At 41.5% G+C, this 13,728-nt stretch overlaps 1 protein-coding gene across 1 annotated transcript in view; it reads left to right on the forward strand.

The window, feature by feature from the left end:
* Positions 1–13,728, forward strand: part of dok6 (docking protein 6) — a 405,108-nt gene that overhangs the window by 234,192 nt on the left and 157,188 nt on the right. The window contains exon 3 of the mRNA XM_048529673.1: positions 8,866–8,980. Coding sequence (XP_048385630.1) covers positions 8,866–8,980 — 115 coding nt within the window. The remainder of the gene's footprint in view (positions 1–8,865; positions 8,981–13,728) is intronic.

Genomic DNA, 13,728 nt, shown 5'->3' on the forward strand with positions numbered 1-13,728 from the left:
GAGATTTGGAAGAAAGATTTTCATCCACGTTTTAATGACTATCTAAGGAGCATCTTTGGTTAATTCCTGGAGATATCTGTTGAAGGGAAAGTCATCGTGATCTTACAAAACCATTGAGCTTTTCTTTCATTAGAGCGGCACAACAGTGGTTCACTGTACCACAGGCAAGGAGCGAAGTTGTGAAGGAGAGACCTTCGTGGTAACCTCAGCTAATATCAGAATTGAACCTACACTGTTGGTATCACACTGCATTGCAAAATCAGCCATCCACTCAACTGAGCTAACTGACCCCCTCTTGAGATGCCTAAAGTCTCTACTCAAGCATGCAATTCATGATCACCCTGGAGATGATAACTGCTTTTAAAAAACGTAGTAAGAATAAATTTTCATGAACTGTGCTATTTGCTGTCCATGGTTTATTTTAATCAGTTTGTGTCATATGTATTGCAGAACTAACCACTACAAGGTAATGGCCGGGGTAGAATGCTCTACTTTTCTAAACAAAATGTTAAATAGGTTAATTGACCTTATCACAAAAATAAATAAAATGGTCAAAGAAGTCTTACTGAACTGGAACAGAATCTTCTTAAAATAATATTGCCCGGGTGATGATGTGGCCTAGCCTCTGTGGTGCCTACCAGTCTCTAAAGGCCTCTATCATGCTTGGTAGACACTGCATGCTCCCTCTCAGTGGACAGCCGAGTGCGACGTGACCGCAAAAGAGGGCCAGACTATCAGGCGCTATGACCCTTGTTACAAAGTTGCATAGAGTAATCATGAGTTGGCAGGCAGGAGGCTAGAATTTGTTATAGACAATAAACAATAGGTGCAGGAATAGGCCATTCGACCCTTCGAGCCAGCACCACCATTCATTATGATCATGGCTGATCATCCACAATCAGTATCCTGTTCCTGCCTTATCCCCATAATCCTTGATTCCACTATCTTTAAAGCTCTATCCATCTCTTTCTTGAAAGTATCCAGAGACTTGGCCTCCACTGCCTTCTGGGGCAGAGCATTCCATATATCCGCCACTCCCTGGGTGAAGAAGTTTTTCCTCAACTCTGTTCTAAATGGCCTACCCCTTAATTTTAAACTGTGTCCTCTGGTTCTGGACTCACCGATCAGCGGAAACATGCTTCCTGCCTCTAGAGTGCCCAATCCCTTAATAATCTTATACGTCTCAATCAGATCCCCTCTCATCCTTCTAAATTCAAGTGTATACAAGCTCAGTCACTCCAATCTTTCAACATATGATAGTCCTGCCATTCTGGGAACTGACCTCGTGAACCTACGCTGCACTCTCTAAATAGCCAGAATGTCCTTTCTCAAATTTGGAGACCAAAACTGCACACAATACGCCAGGTGTGGTCTCACCAGGGCCCTGTACAGCTGTAGAAGAACCTTTTTGCTCCTATTCTCAATTCCTCTTGTTATGAAGGCCAGCATGCTATTAGCTTCCTTCACTGCCTGCTGTACCTGCATGCTTGCTTTCATTGACTGATGTACAAGAACACCTAGATATCCTTGTACTTCCCCTTTACCTAACTTGACTCCATTTAGATAGTAATCTGCCTTCCTGTTCTTGTCACCAAAGTGGATAACCACACATTTATCCACATTAAACTGCATCTGCCATGCATCCGTCCACTCACCTAGCCTGTGCAAGTCACCATGTATTCTCATAACATCCTCCTCACATTTCACACTTCCACCCAACTTTGTGTCATCAGCAAATTTGCTAATATTACTTTTAACGCCTTCATCTATATCATTCATGTATATTGTAAACAGCTGCGGTACCCCACTGGCCACCGCCTGCCATTCCGAAAGGGACCCGTTTATCACTACCCTTTGCTTCCTGTCAGCCAGTCAATTTTTAATCCAAGTCAGTATTTTGCCCCCAATACCACGTGCCCTAATTTTGCTCACTAACCTCCTGTGTGGAACTTTATCAAAGGCTTTCAGAAAAAGTCCAGGTACACTACATCCACTGGCTCGCCCTTGTTCATCTTCATAGTTACATCCTCAAAAAATTCCAGAAAATTAGTCAAGCACAATTGCCCCTTCGTAAATCCATGCTGACTCTGACCTATCCTGTTACTGCTATCCAAATGAGTCGTAATTCCATCTTTTATAATTGACTCCAGCATCTTTCCTACTACTGACATCAGGCTCACTGGCCTATAATTCCGTTTTCTCTCTCCCTCCTTTCTTGAAAAGTGGGACAACATTAGCCACCCTCCAATCCACAGGAACTGATCCTGAGTCTATAGAACATTGGAAAATGATTACCAATGCGCCCACGATTTGTAGAGCCACCTCCTTAAGTACCCTGGGATGCAGACCATCAGGTCCCAGGGACTTATCAGCCTTCAGACCTAACAGTCTATTCAACACCATTTCCTGACTAATATAAATTCCCTTCAGTTCATCCATTACCCTAGGTCCTTCAGCCACTGTTACATCTGGCAGATTTTGTTTTTAAATAAAAAAAATAAGGGAGAAGAGTGTGTGGTTCCTTTAAGAGGTAAAGTGCTTTGCTAAGCTTCGAGATTTATACGGGGTGGGGAGTGGGTGGGGGTTGCGGGGGAACAGTGTATGTAGCTGAAGATGTACAGCCAGTTCTGAAATTGAATCACTTATCAATTCGTTGTCCGATTGGAAACCTTAGGCTTGTTTTGATGTTTTGGCAATTAGCTAGAATCAGCTAATTAATTTAAACCAAGCACTTAGCAATTTAAAGCCAATTGAATTTAAATCTGATGGTTTTGCCAACCTCAGACCAAAGTTATTGTAAGATAATTGATATGTCTTCTGAGGTATGTAAGGTGAGGGCTTTTGAAAATTGTTGTGAGAGTGAGCCATCAGTGAAGAAATAAGCATCTAGCTCTGATAAGAAATCACTAAGCTCTTGAAGAGAGCACCATCTATTCATAAAAGGCACCACAACACTTCTAGCTAAGAGTCCTCACAGAAGACTTCACAGAGAAAACATCTCTGACAGCAGGATCAGTGGAAGAAAGATGTGTAGACTTTGAGAGACTAAGTTTTAATTTATTTTTGTATTACTTGGGTTAATATATGAGGGACTTGTGTTTATTGGAACAGCTTACCAGTAGAATTTAGTTCAGTTGGGGAATAGATTAGTAATTAAGGAGGAACTTTTTGATTTGTTAGTAATTTTGTTTTTTTTTTCACTGCCAGGGTTAAATAAATAAATTGTTACTTGTTACTTATAAAATATATATCAGGGATTTTGTTTCATTTAACCTCTCCTGTTCAATCTATTAATGGCCACTTCGGCCAAGCCCCTGTATGTTGCCTGCTCCTCCCTGCCCAGGGCACTCCTAGATCAGCAGTGTGGGGCTGAAGTGCAACCAGAAATGTAAGAAACTAAACAGGCTGCAAACAAAAGTATTCAATGTAAACCTGAAACACTCTTTTCTCCAAGCCAGAAAAGTTTCATGTGGCCTGACGCCCGATAAATCTGCTTAATCTTCTAGTGCATGGGACTGCTGCGTCTAAGCATTGTTCAGCCCAGATCCCCGATGGAAAGTGGAAAGACAGTGCTCCTTTCTGTACTGAGTCAAAGGGACTGTTTGATTAAGAGCATGAGAAGATGAACCATTAGTGAATCATACAAGAAGAAACATCTGTCTGAACAACAAAGTGCAATTTATTTCATGATGGCAATAGGTTTAAGTCATATTGGCTTGTTCAACACAATCTCTAGGAATGTCAGGAACCAGTGATGACACACCTGACCCTGTCAGGATCTTAAATGAGACTCCACTTCTTCCTACACAAGACTCTGTGATATCATCAGTTTGTGGACTTGAGCATAAACCCTTTCAGAGATAATGGCAATGCGAGAGAAATAAAAACATTTTTTTAAAAAACAGCGAGATGATCTGGATTGTGTTGACTGTGCTGATGGCAGATTTAATTGTGGCTTTCAAAACACTTCTTATCCTGTGCAATACTTTGTTTCATAGTTTAATTTTACTTTCCTATTTTTAATTTCTTAAAACTGTTTCCTAACTTTTATTTTCAAGTTCTTTCTCTTGCGTTTCTGCCTCATCACTGCTTTTCTTTTAGTCTGGCTTCCTGGTTTTATTTGCTGCTTTTATCTCCAACCTATGACCTTAACTGTTGACTAATTCTAATGATATCATTTAGAGCTGACTTTTAAATTCTGAGCTTTGATCTGCAAAATTCTTAGCCCTATTGTTTTTCTATCCCCATGGTCTATCTTACAGTTTCCACATCTCTCCCAATACACAGTCATAAATAATATAGAAGTTGTCAGCAAAGCTGTGACCATGGTGAACTAATGTTTGCCATGTTTGTGCAACTGCCTCCCGTAAGTATTATAAATGTTCTAACTCTCTATCTCCTCATTTAAAACCTGCATTAAAGCCCAGTTTTATATGCAAATCCTTTTTAATAGCTCCCCCTTTTACTCTTAGCCCATTTTGTTGCCTAATGAGTAATGTTATAAATGTTGAAATATATATAATGATAAAATTTGAAGTTTGGCATTACAGCATGGAAAGAGGCCATTCAGCTTGTCGTGCCTGTAATGTCTCACTGTTTGTGCAACTGAATTTAGTACCATTGCACCCTCCGATAGCACATTCTAGATCTTAAGAATTGCATTAAAGCTTTTCTTCCCTTCGTGATGCCATCAACTCTTTTGTAAAATACCTTAATTGTGCCCTCTGGTTCTCAATACCTCTTCCAATGTGAACAATTTCTCCCGATTTACTCTGAGACCCTTTTTTTTAACCACTTCCATCCCATCTCTTCTTAATTTTCTCAAATGCAAGCTGAATAGTACCAGGTTTTCTGAACTATCCCAAGACCAACCTTCTGAGACCCCACTCAATAGTTGTCCAATAGCCCAAGAAACAACAATTCTACATTTATTTGGTTAGTTTTGCTCCAGTCACTTTTGTTCCATGTGTTCCAACAATGCTCACAAATCTGTTGGGTGGCTTTTTATGAGAAGCAGTTTCGAAGACCAGTTACAACACGAGTAATGAGACACATTACTCTCATTTACCCAGCCTATCGTTTGAACAAGAAGCTCAAGATAAGATGATTAGGGAAGACTTGCCCTGACCAAATCTGTATTGGCCTTCCTTGCTTTTTGTATTTTATTGTGAATTGCTCCTCTGTCAGATGCTGTTTTATATTTAATGTTGCAAAATATTGTCTTCCTGTTTCTGCATGATGGAGATGGCACAGTACAGCATGATAATACAGGCGGCCTTGAGAGTAACCACATGTTGATGGATATTTATTTACTAAATCTATTAAAATTTATGTATTCAATTTGGAGATGTTTTTACCAAGAGTAATTGATCTATTTTTGACTTTTTTGTGGGAAGAATTGTAGAAGTTACATCACAGAAGGCAAATTTGATTTCTCCACTTCTACACTGGCTTTTTACGACAGCCGTTCACCTAGTGCCATTCCTCTGCCTTTCTCCAAGAGGCTTTAATATATCCAAAAATATCACCATGGTGAGTTATTCAATTTGGTCCTGGTCCCGAGGATGATATTGAGATTGGAAATATCAAATTAATTTTAAGACTGCACTGAACTGCATTTACCTGCTACTGCTCCCTTAGCTCATGCCCTAGTTCTACAATTTGCTTCCAGCCCTTCTTCCCTGGTCTGACCCTCTGCCCCACTTCTGTTCCTTTTTTTGCTTTTTTGATTCCCTGCCCTGCAACCTTATCGTGGTTTTCTGCCCTGATTCACTCCCCAGCTGCTTTCTAACTGTCCTTGGCTGTTGCTCATTTCTAATTTTTGTTCCTTGACCAGACCCATCAGCACTAGGTATAAAATTCTGTGGAAATCTTCAGCTTTTGTAATACAGTGATGGTCTTTTCTTGACCGGATATTTTTCATACTTCAGCTTCAAGAGTAACTGCTGATAGCATCTTTGAGGAGAGTGCAAGCTTGATGCACTGTTGAATTAAGGTGTTGGTTGAAGCAACAGTCAGTTATTCACTCTGGCTACTTCAGTTTCAACTGTGTGCCTGTTGATTCATCTATTAAGCAGTGTCAACCAGAAAACTCCAAACATTCACCACAACGACACCATCCATAGCAACAGAAAATTATTCATTTTTCTTTCAATTGCTCCCCCCTAGTACTGAAGGCTAGTACATTCTAAGGTGCGATTCCACATGCTTGGTAGCCCTTTGCAACTTCAGCATCTATAATGCCAGTGTTACCATGCTATGGGTAAGGTATTATGGTCAACCCTGATCTTACGTTCATTCAATATCTCTGCACAACAGTAGTTCTCAAGAGTGGCCAATGAGCGGTAGTCAGGACAGGAACTGAGACTGCATTCTCACTGTCACATCGCACTCTACCATGACCTAGCTATTGCGCAGGCACACAGCAGAGAACAACAGAGAGTGGACTGACTATTTTGCATTGTAGTCAATCAGTTTATCTGCTCAATATTCAAGTGATATGAGCAGCCAGACCTCGCAGACATGCCATTCTTTTGCATTGTCACATTGTAAAATAACTTGGGGCAACAGCAGATTCTGTTTATTTTGCACCTTTAACTTATTCGAACATCCCAAGGCATTACAGAGCATTATTTTCAATCAAGATTTGACAGCAAGCCACATAAATTAGGGCCAGAGACTCAAAGTTTGGACAAAGAGGGAATATTTTCAAGGGTGCACAGACAGATGGTGATACAAAGTGGTTTATGGGGTCTCCAGAGCTTAGTCCCTTGATAGTTAATTTCACAGACTGGAAAGAAATGTAGGACAAGAAGCACAGCGTTGATGGATGTACAGGATTTGGTGCAAGTTTGGATATAGGAAGCAGAGTCTCAGATGAGTTAAAGTTTATGGAGGAAATAAGACTGGCAACAAGAGCAGCTGACAGTACATTCTGTTCAAGTCGCTAACAGCAGACCAAAAAGTATGAGAGATAATGGGAACTGCAGATGCTGGAGAATCCAAGATAACAAAGTGTGGAGCTGGATGAACACAGCAGGCCAAGCAGCATCTTAGGAACACAAAAGCTTTTGTGCTCCTAAGATGCTGCTTGGCCTGCAGCTCCACACTTTATTAGACCAAGAAGAATGTTTGTGATTTCAGAGGACTGTAGTTCTCACTTTAGTTTTCATTCAGAAAGAGTATAACATGTAATTCTAGGGAAAATAAATTGTGAGAACAAATGATGAAGACAGAAAGATTCTTGCATTTCTACAGGGCTTTCACAAGCTCAGGAGCTCACAAAGCATTCCATGACTAATACTTTATTTTAAATGTACAGTGATTGTTGTAAGATGCAAATGATGGCAGCCAAGTTATGCGCAGCAAGCTCCATGAAGTTGCAATATTTGACTGGAAAACTTGTTTTTGTGATAATGGGAACTGCAGATGCTGGAGAATCCAAGATTATAAAATGTGAGGCTGGATGAACACAGCAGGAGGGTCTTGGCCCAAAACGTCAGCTTTTGTGCTCCTGAGATGCTGCTGGGCCTGCTGTGTTCATCCAGCCTCACATTTTATTAAACTTGTTTTGGTGCTGCTTTTAGCCAGGATCCCAAAGAGATTACTCCTACACCTCCATGTTTGAGCCCTGGTGGTAGTTGCAGGTACCTGAGAACATGGGTGGAGCCTTCAAAACCTCATCTAAACAACGCTAACTCCAATTAGTGTAGTGCACTCTCAGTAGGTGCACTGCAGAGTCAACCTGGGTAATTCTTCACCACAGTCAATTCTTTGGAGTTTGGCCTCAAACCCTCAACATTTAAGCTCCGAGGCAAATGTCCTACCACTTTAACAAGGGTAATACTTTATAAAATCCATATCATTTATTACCACTATTACAATTATCATTATTTTTCTAATTGAATCACGTCAGAACATTTTTTTTAATCGACGTTTATTTCTTTCAGTGTTGACTAGTTGGAAACTGTGTTCCCTAGGGAATAGGAGATAAGAACACAAGAACTAGGAGCAGGAGTAGGCAATTCAGTTCCTCGAACCTGCTCTGTCATTCAGCATGATCATGGCTGATCTTGCCTTGGCCTCTGCTGCACTTTCCTGTCTGCTCCCCATAAACTGTCAACCTGTTACTAACAAAATCTGTGTCCTCCGTAGCTTTATTCAGTGTCCTGACATCCAACACGCGCTGGGATAGTGAATTCCACTGATTCAGGACCCCTTGAGACAAGTACTGCCTCCTCATATCTATTTTAAATCTGCCACCCCTTAGCCTAAAACTATGACTTCTCATTCTAGATTGCCCCACAGGGAAATCATCCTCTCCTATCTCCACTTTGTCTATCCCCTTTAGCACTTTAATCAAATTTCTACTCCGTGTTCTAAAGGATGCTAAAGATACTTTGGTTTCGATCCCGTCTACATAGATGAAGTGGAAGTCATCTTCCTGTGCTGGCTTTTTGAAGTTGGTGGGAACTTTCATTTGTGCAATCGTGCATTAGCCAAAGTAAAGTGCTCATAATCCAGCACAGTTTATCTTCAATTTCATTCAATGGCAACGAGGTTAAGTGGAACTGAAAGCAGAATCACAGCATTTCAAATTTGTAAAAGGACCTTAAAGTGTATTGTTAGAGTGATGACGAAAGCTTTATCCTGTACCAGGTTTTGCTGTAGATGGCATGGGAGTTGCCTTATCCTGTGACTGCCTACCCCTAAAATTAAAATATTCCCATCTCCACAGCTGTCATGTCTCACCTTGATAAACACAAAAGAGAACACAGGGAAATAAAAAGCAAATTGACATTCTCTTGTGGAACATTAAATGAAAGATTGTGCCATTTTGATAATGAATCTAACTCTTGCTTCCAGGTAACTGAGCTGCACAGCATCAGGAACATAAGCAGGTTGCCCCGAGAGACAAAGAAGCATGCTGTGGCAATTATCTTTCATGATGAAACATCAAAGACATTTGCCTGTGAGTCAGGTAAGCAATTACATGTGCATCTACAGCTTGAGGAAGTTGAGACCATTTCACAATTGTAACCATGCAAAATAAAAGGCTACAAAAGCAGAAAAGTAATTAATCTGTGAGGTAATTTGATGTAAATATTTATAGTGATGGTGAACTTGAGCTGCTGATTTTATAGACATGATGGGACTTGATTAATTTTGAGCAAAAATTAGCTTCACTTTCATTGAACAATGAAGTCTTGTCATTCTCTGACATTGTGCAAATTCTGCCTTTGGGATGCTATTATTGCATTTTGTAATGTAGTTTGTGATCTGAACTGTGTCTTTTATAGACCATTGGAAGTAGTGCCAGCTGCCTCTTAACTGGCACCATCATTGGAATGCAGAGAACAGGCCAAAAATGTAATTTTTGTTTTGGTATGTTGGGAATGAGCTGTGAATGATTATGACTTTATATGAAGAAATGGAAGCTGAAGTGATAATTATGTTTGGAGTACATGTTCTGTAGCATTTACTGATTCAGTCATTCACTCAATTGTTAGTGCACTTACTGCAAAATCTGTAAGAAAGATTTAGCAACATGATGTGGCAATTCACTATTTGAATAGATAAGGGACAGTATCAGTGGAGTTACCTGTGAACAACAATTTTTTATTCTAACTACTCATACTTAGGCTAAAAGTTTATACGTTTTTCCAGTGCTTAACTACACATTCCCATCTTCTAGAGTCTGAGCCATACAGCATGGAAACAGACCCTTTGGTCCAAACAGTCTATGCTAAGTGATCCCACAACCAACAGATTAGATCTAAGCTCTGCGGTACTGCCACATTCCAGTGGTAAATGATGGACAATTAAACAACTCGCTGGAGGTGGAGGCTGCACAAATAGCCCCATGCTCAATGATAGAAGAGCCCAGCACATTAGTGCATAAGATTAGGCTGAAGCATTCGCAGCAATCTTCAGCTAGAAGTGCTGAGTAAATGATCCATCTTGGCTTCCTCCAGTGGTCCCCAGCATGACAAATACCAGTCTTCAGCCAATTTGATTCACTCCAAGTTGGAGACACTGGACACTGCAAAGGCTACAGGTCCTGACAACATTCCGGAAATAGTACTGAAGACTTGTGTTCCACAACTTATTGCTCCCCTTGCCAATCTGTTCCAGTACAGTTACAACACTGGTAATTATCTGACAATGTGGAAAATTGCCCAAGTATGTCCTGTATACAAAAAGCAGGACAATCCCGGCCCAGCCAGTTCCTGCCCTAGCAGTTTATTCTCAATCATAGTAAAGTGATGGAATGTATCATCTACAGTGCTATCAAACAGCACCTGATCAGCAATAACCTGCTCACTGACGCCCAGAGTGGGTTCTGCCAGGGTTACTCAGCTCCTGATCTCATTACAACCTTGGTTCAAACATGGACAAAAGAGCTGAATTCCAGATGTACGTGGAGAATGACAGCCCTTGATATCAAGCTGCATTTGACAGAGTGTGGCATCAAGGAGCCCTGGCAAAACTAGAGTCAATGGGTATCGGGGGCAAACTGGTGGTTGGAGTCATACCTGACACATAGGAAGATAGTCGTGGTTGTTGGCAGTCAATCATCTCAGCTCCAGGATATCTCTACACGAATTCCTCAGGGTAGTGTCCTAGGCCGAGCCATTTTCAGCTGCTTCATTAATGCCCTTTCCTCCATCATAAGGTCGGAAGTGGGGATGTTCGCCGATGATTGCACAATATTGAGCACCATTTGTGACTCCTCAGATACTGAAGCAGTCCATGTTCACATGCAACAAAATCTGGACAATATCCAGGCTTGGGCCGACAAATGGCAAGTGACATTTGCACCACACAAATGCCAGGCTATGACCATCACCAATAAGAGACAATCTAAACACCGTCCCTTGACATCCAGTGGTGTTGCCATTACTGAATCCCCCACTATCAACATCCAGGGATTACCTTTTCCCAGAAACACAACTGAACTCACCACATTAACACAGTGGCTACAAGAGCAGGCTAGAAGCTAGGAACACTGTGGTGAGTAAATCACCTCCTGACTTCTCAAAGCCTGACCGCCATCTATAAGACTCAAGTCAGAAGCGTGATGGAATATTCGCCACTTGCCCGGATGAGTGCAGCTCCAACAACTCTCAAGAAACTAGAAACCATCCAGGATAAAGCAGCCCACTTGATTGACACTACATCCACAAGCATCCACTTGCTCCACCACTGATGCTCAGTTGCAGCAGTGTGCACTACTTAAAAGATGCACTGTAGAAATTCACCAAAGATCCCCAGACAGCACCTTCAAAACCCATGACCACCTCCATCTAGAAGGACAAGGGCATCAGACATGTGGGAACACCACCACCTTCAAGTTCCCCTCCAAGGCACGCACCATCCTGATTTGGAAATATTTCGCCATTCCTTCACTGTCGCTGGGTCAACATTCTGGAATTCCCTCCCTAATAGCATTGTGGATCAACCTACAACAGGTGGAGTGCAGTAATTCAAGAGGGCAGCTCACCACCTTCTCAAGGGCTACTAGGAATGGGCAAGAAATGCTGGCCAGCCAGCGACGCCCACATCCCACAAATGAATAGAAAGAAAATGCTGAACAAAATCCCAAACTAAACTAAACCTTTCCTATTCACGTACTTATCCAAAAATGTTTTAAACTTTGTGATTGTACCCACATCCGCCACTTCCTCGGGAAGTTCATTCCACATGTGAACCAGCTTTTGTGTAAAAGATTTGTCCCTCATGTCTTTTTGAAATCTCTCTCCTCTTGCCTTAAAAATGTGCCCTCTAGTCTTGATATCTCCCATTCTAGGGAAAAGACAACTACTGTTAACCCTATCTGTACCCTTCATTACTTTATAAACTTCTGGAAGGTCACCGTCTCAACCTCCAATGCTCCAGTGAAAAAGTCCCGACCTATCCAGCCTCTCTTTATAACTCAAACCTTTTATACCTGACAACATCGTGGTAAATCTCTTCTGAACCTTCTCCAGCTTAATAGTATCCATCCTGTAACTGGGCAACCAGAACTGCACACAGTATTCCAGAAGAGGCTTCACTAATGTCCTGTACAAGCTCAATATGACTTGCCAACTCTATACTCAATGGACTGACCAAAGAAGGCAAGCGTGCTTAATGTATTTCAGAAAGAAATTGATTAAAATATGAATTGTTTTATTCCATATTTCCTTTTTTGCCTTAAGTTTTGTTGCTTCTTCATAGTATCGTCAATAAGTTTTTTTCTTGCTTGTTTTGATATCAGTTTCTCGCCCATGCAATCTATCCATTTCTCTTTTTGCTAAAATGCTAAGAAAGTTTCCTCATTCATTTTTTAAAAGGAATATGCTTGCTGAAATGCATGGCTTTTGAGAATGTGATTTATGAGGGTATAATTTGATTAGCAGCAATAATGAAATGAGTCATGGTGCATCTGCAATGATCATTTAATTTTTTTTAAGGTGCTGACAAGCCACTTGGCCAATTCAAACTAGGATATGCATTTGTTGAAACAAATTCTCTGACTACCTGTGGGGAAGCTGCCATTTTGTGACAAGTTGGGGTGAATGTCTGCCATGTATCTTCTAGATGATACACGTTGCTGATACCGTGCATTGGTAGTGGAGAGAGTGAATGTTTGTGCACATGGTGCCAGGATGCACCATTGAATGTCAGGGGGCAATGGTTAGATTGTCTCTTGTTGGAGACAATCATTCCCTGGCACTTGTAACAATCCCACCACACTTGCCATTTGCCAGCCCAATCCCAGATATTGTCCAGCTCACAGAATGGTAGTATCCTTGCGGTGTGGAAACAGATCCTTTGGGCCATCCAGTCCACACGTCCTCTCTGAAGACCATCCTACCCAGACCCATCCCTTTACCCTATTTCTTAACCCTGCATTTCCCAGGGCTAATCCACCTAGCCGGCACATCCCTGGAAGTCATTGGCAATCTAGAACGGCCAGTCCACCTAACCTGCAGATCTTTGAGCTGTGGGAGGAAACTGATGCACCCAGTTGAAATTGCACAGACATGGGGAGAATGTGCAAACTCTGCACAGTTGCCTAAGCCTGGAATCGAATCTGGGTCCCTGGTGCTTTGAAGCTGCAATGCTAACCACTGAGCCACCATGCTGCATTTGGACATAGCATGCTTCAGAATCTGAGGCATTGTGAATGGCACTTGTGACGTGTGAGTTTGCGTCATCAGTGGACATTCCCACTTAAGTCTTTATGATGGAGGACAGTTACTGAAGCAGTTAAAGGGCTTTGGACACTACCCTGAGGAACTCCTGCATAGATGTCCTGGAGCTGAGACAGCTGACCTCTAGCAACTAAAATCATCTTTCGAGTTTGCTAAGTATGACTCCAAAGAGCTAAGAGTTTTACCATAATTCTCATTGATTTCAGTTTTACTAGGACACTTTATTGTCACGCTCAGTATTTGACGTTAAGGGCTGCCATTGTCATCTCACCTCACTGTTTATTTCTGTTGACAATGTTTGAACCAAAGCGGTAATGAGGTTGGGAGCGAGTGGCTCTGCTGGAACCCAAATTGGGCTTCGCCTGTCAGGTTATTGCTCAGTAAGTGCTACTTGATAATACTGACACTTTGCACGACTTTACTGATGATCACTAGTAGACTGATGAAGTGGTAATTGGTTGGGTTGGATTTAACATGCTTTTTGTGTATAGGGCGAAGTGGGCAATTTTCCATATTGATGGATAGATGC

This window comes from Stegostoma tigrinum, chromosome 5 (assembly GCF_030684315.1).
Source record: "Stegostoma tigrinum isolate sSteTig4 chromosome 5, sSteTig4.hap1, whole genome shotgun sequence".
NCBI lineage: Eukaryota > Metazoa > Chordata > Chondrichthyes > Orectolobiformes > Stegostomatidae > Stegostoma > Stegostoma tigrinum.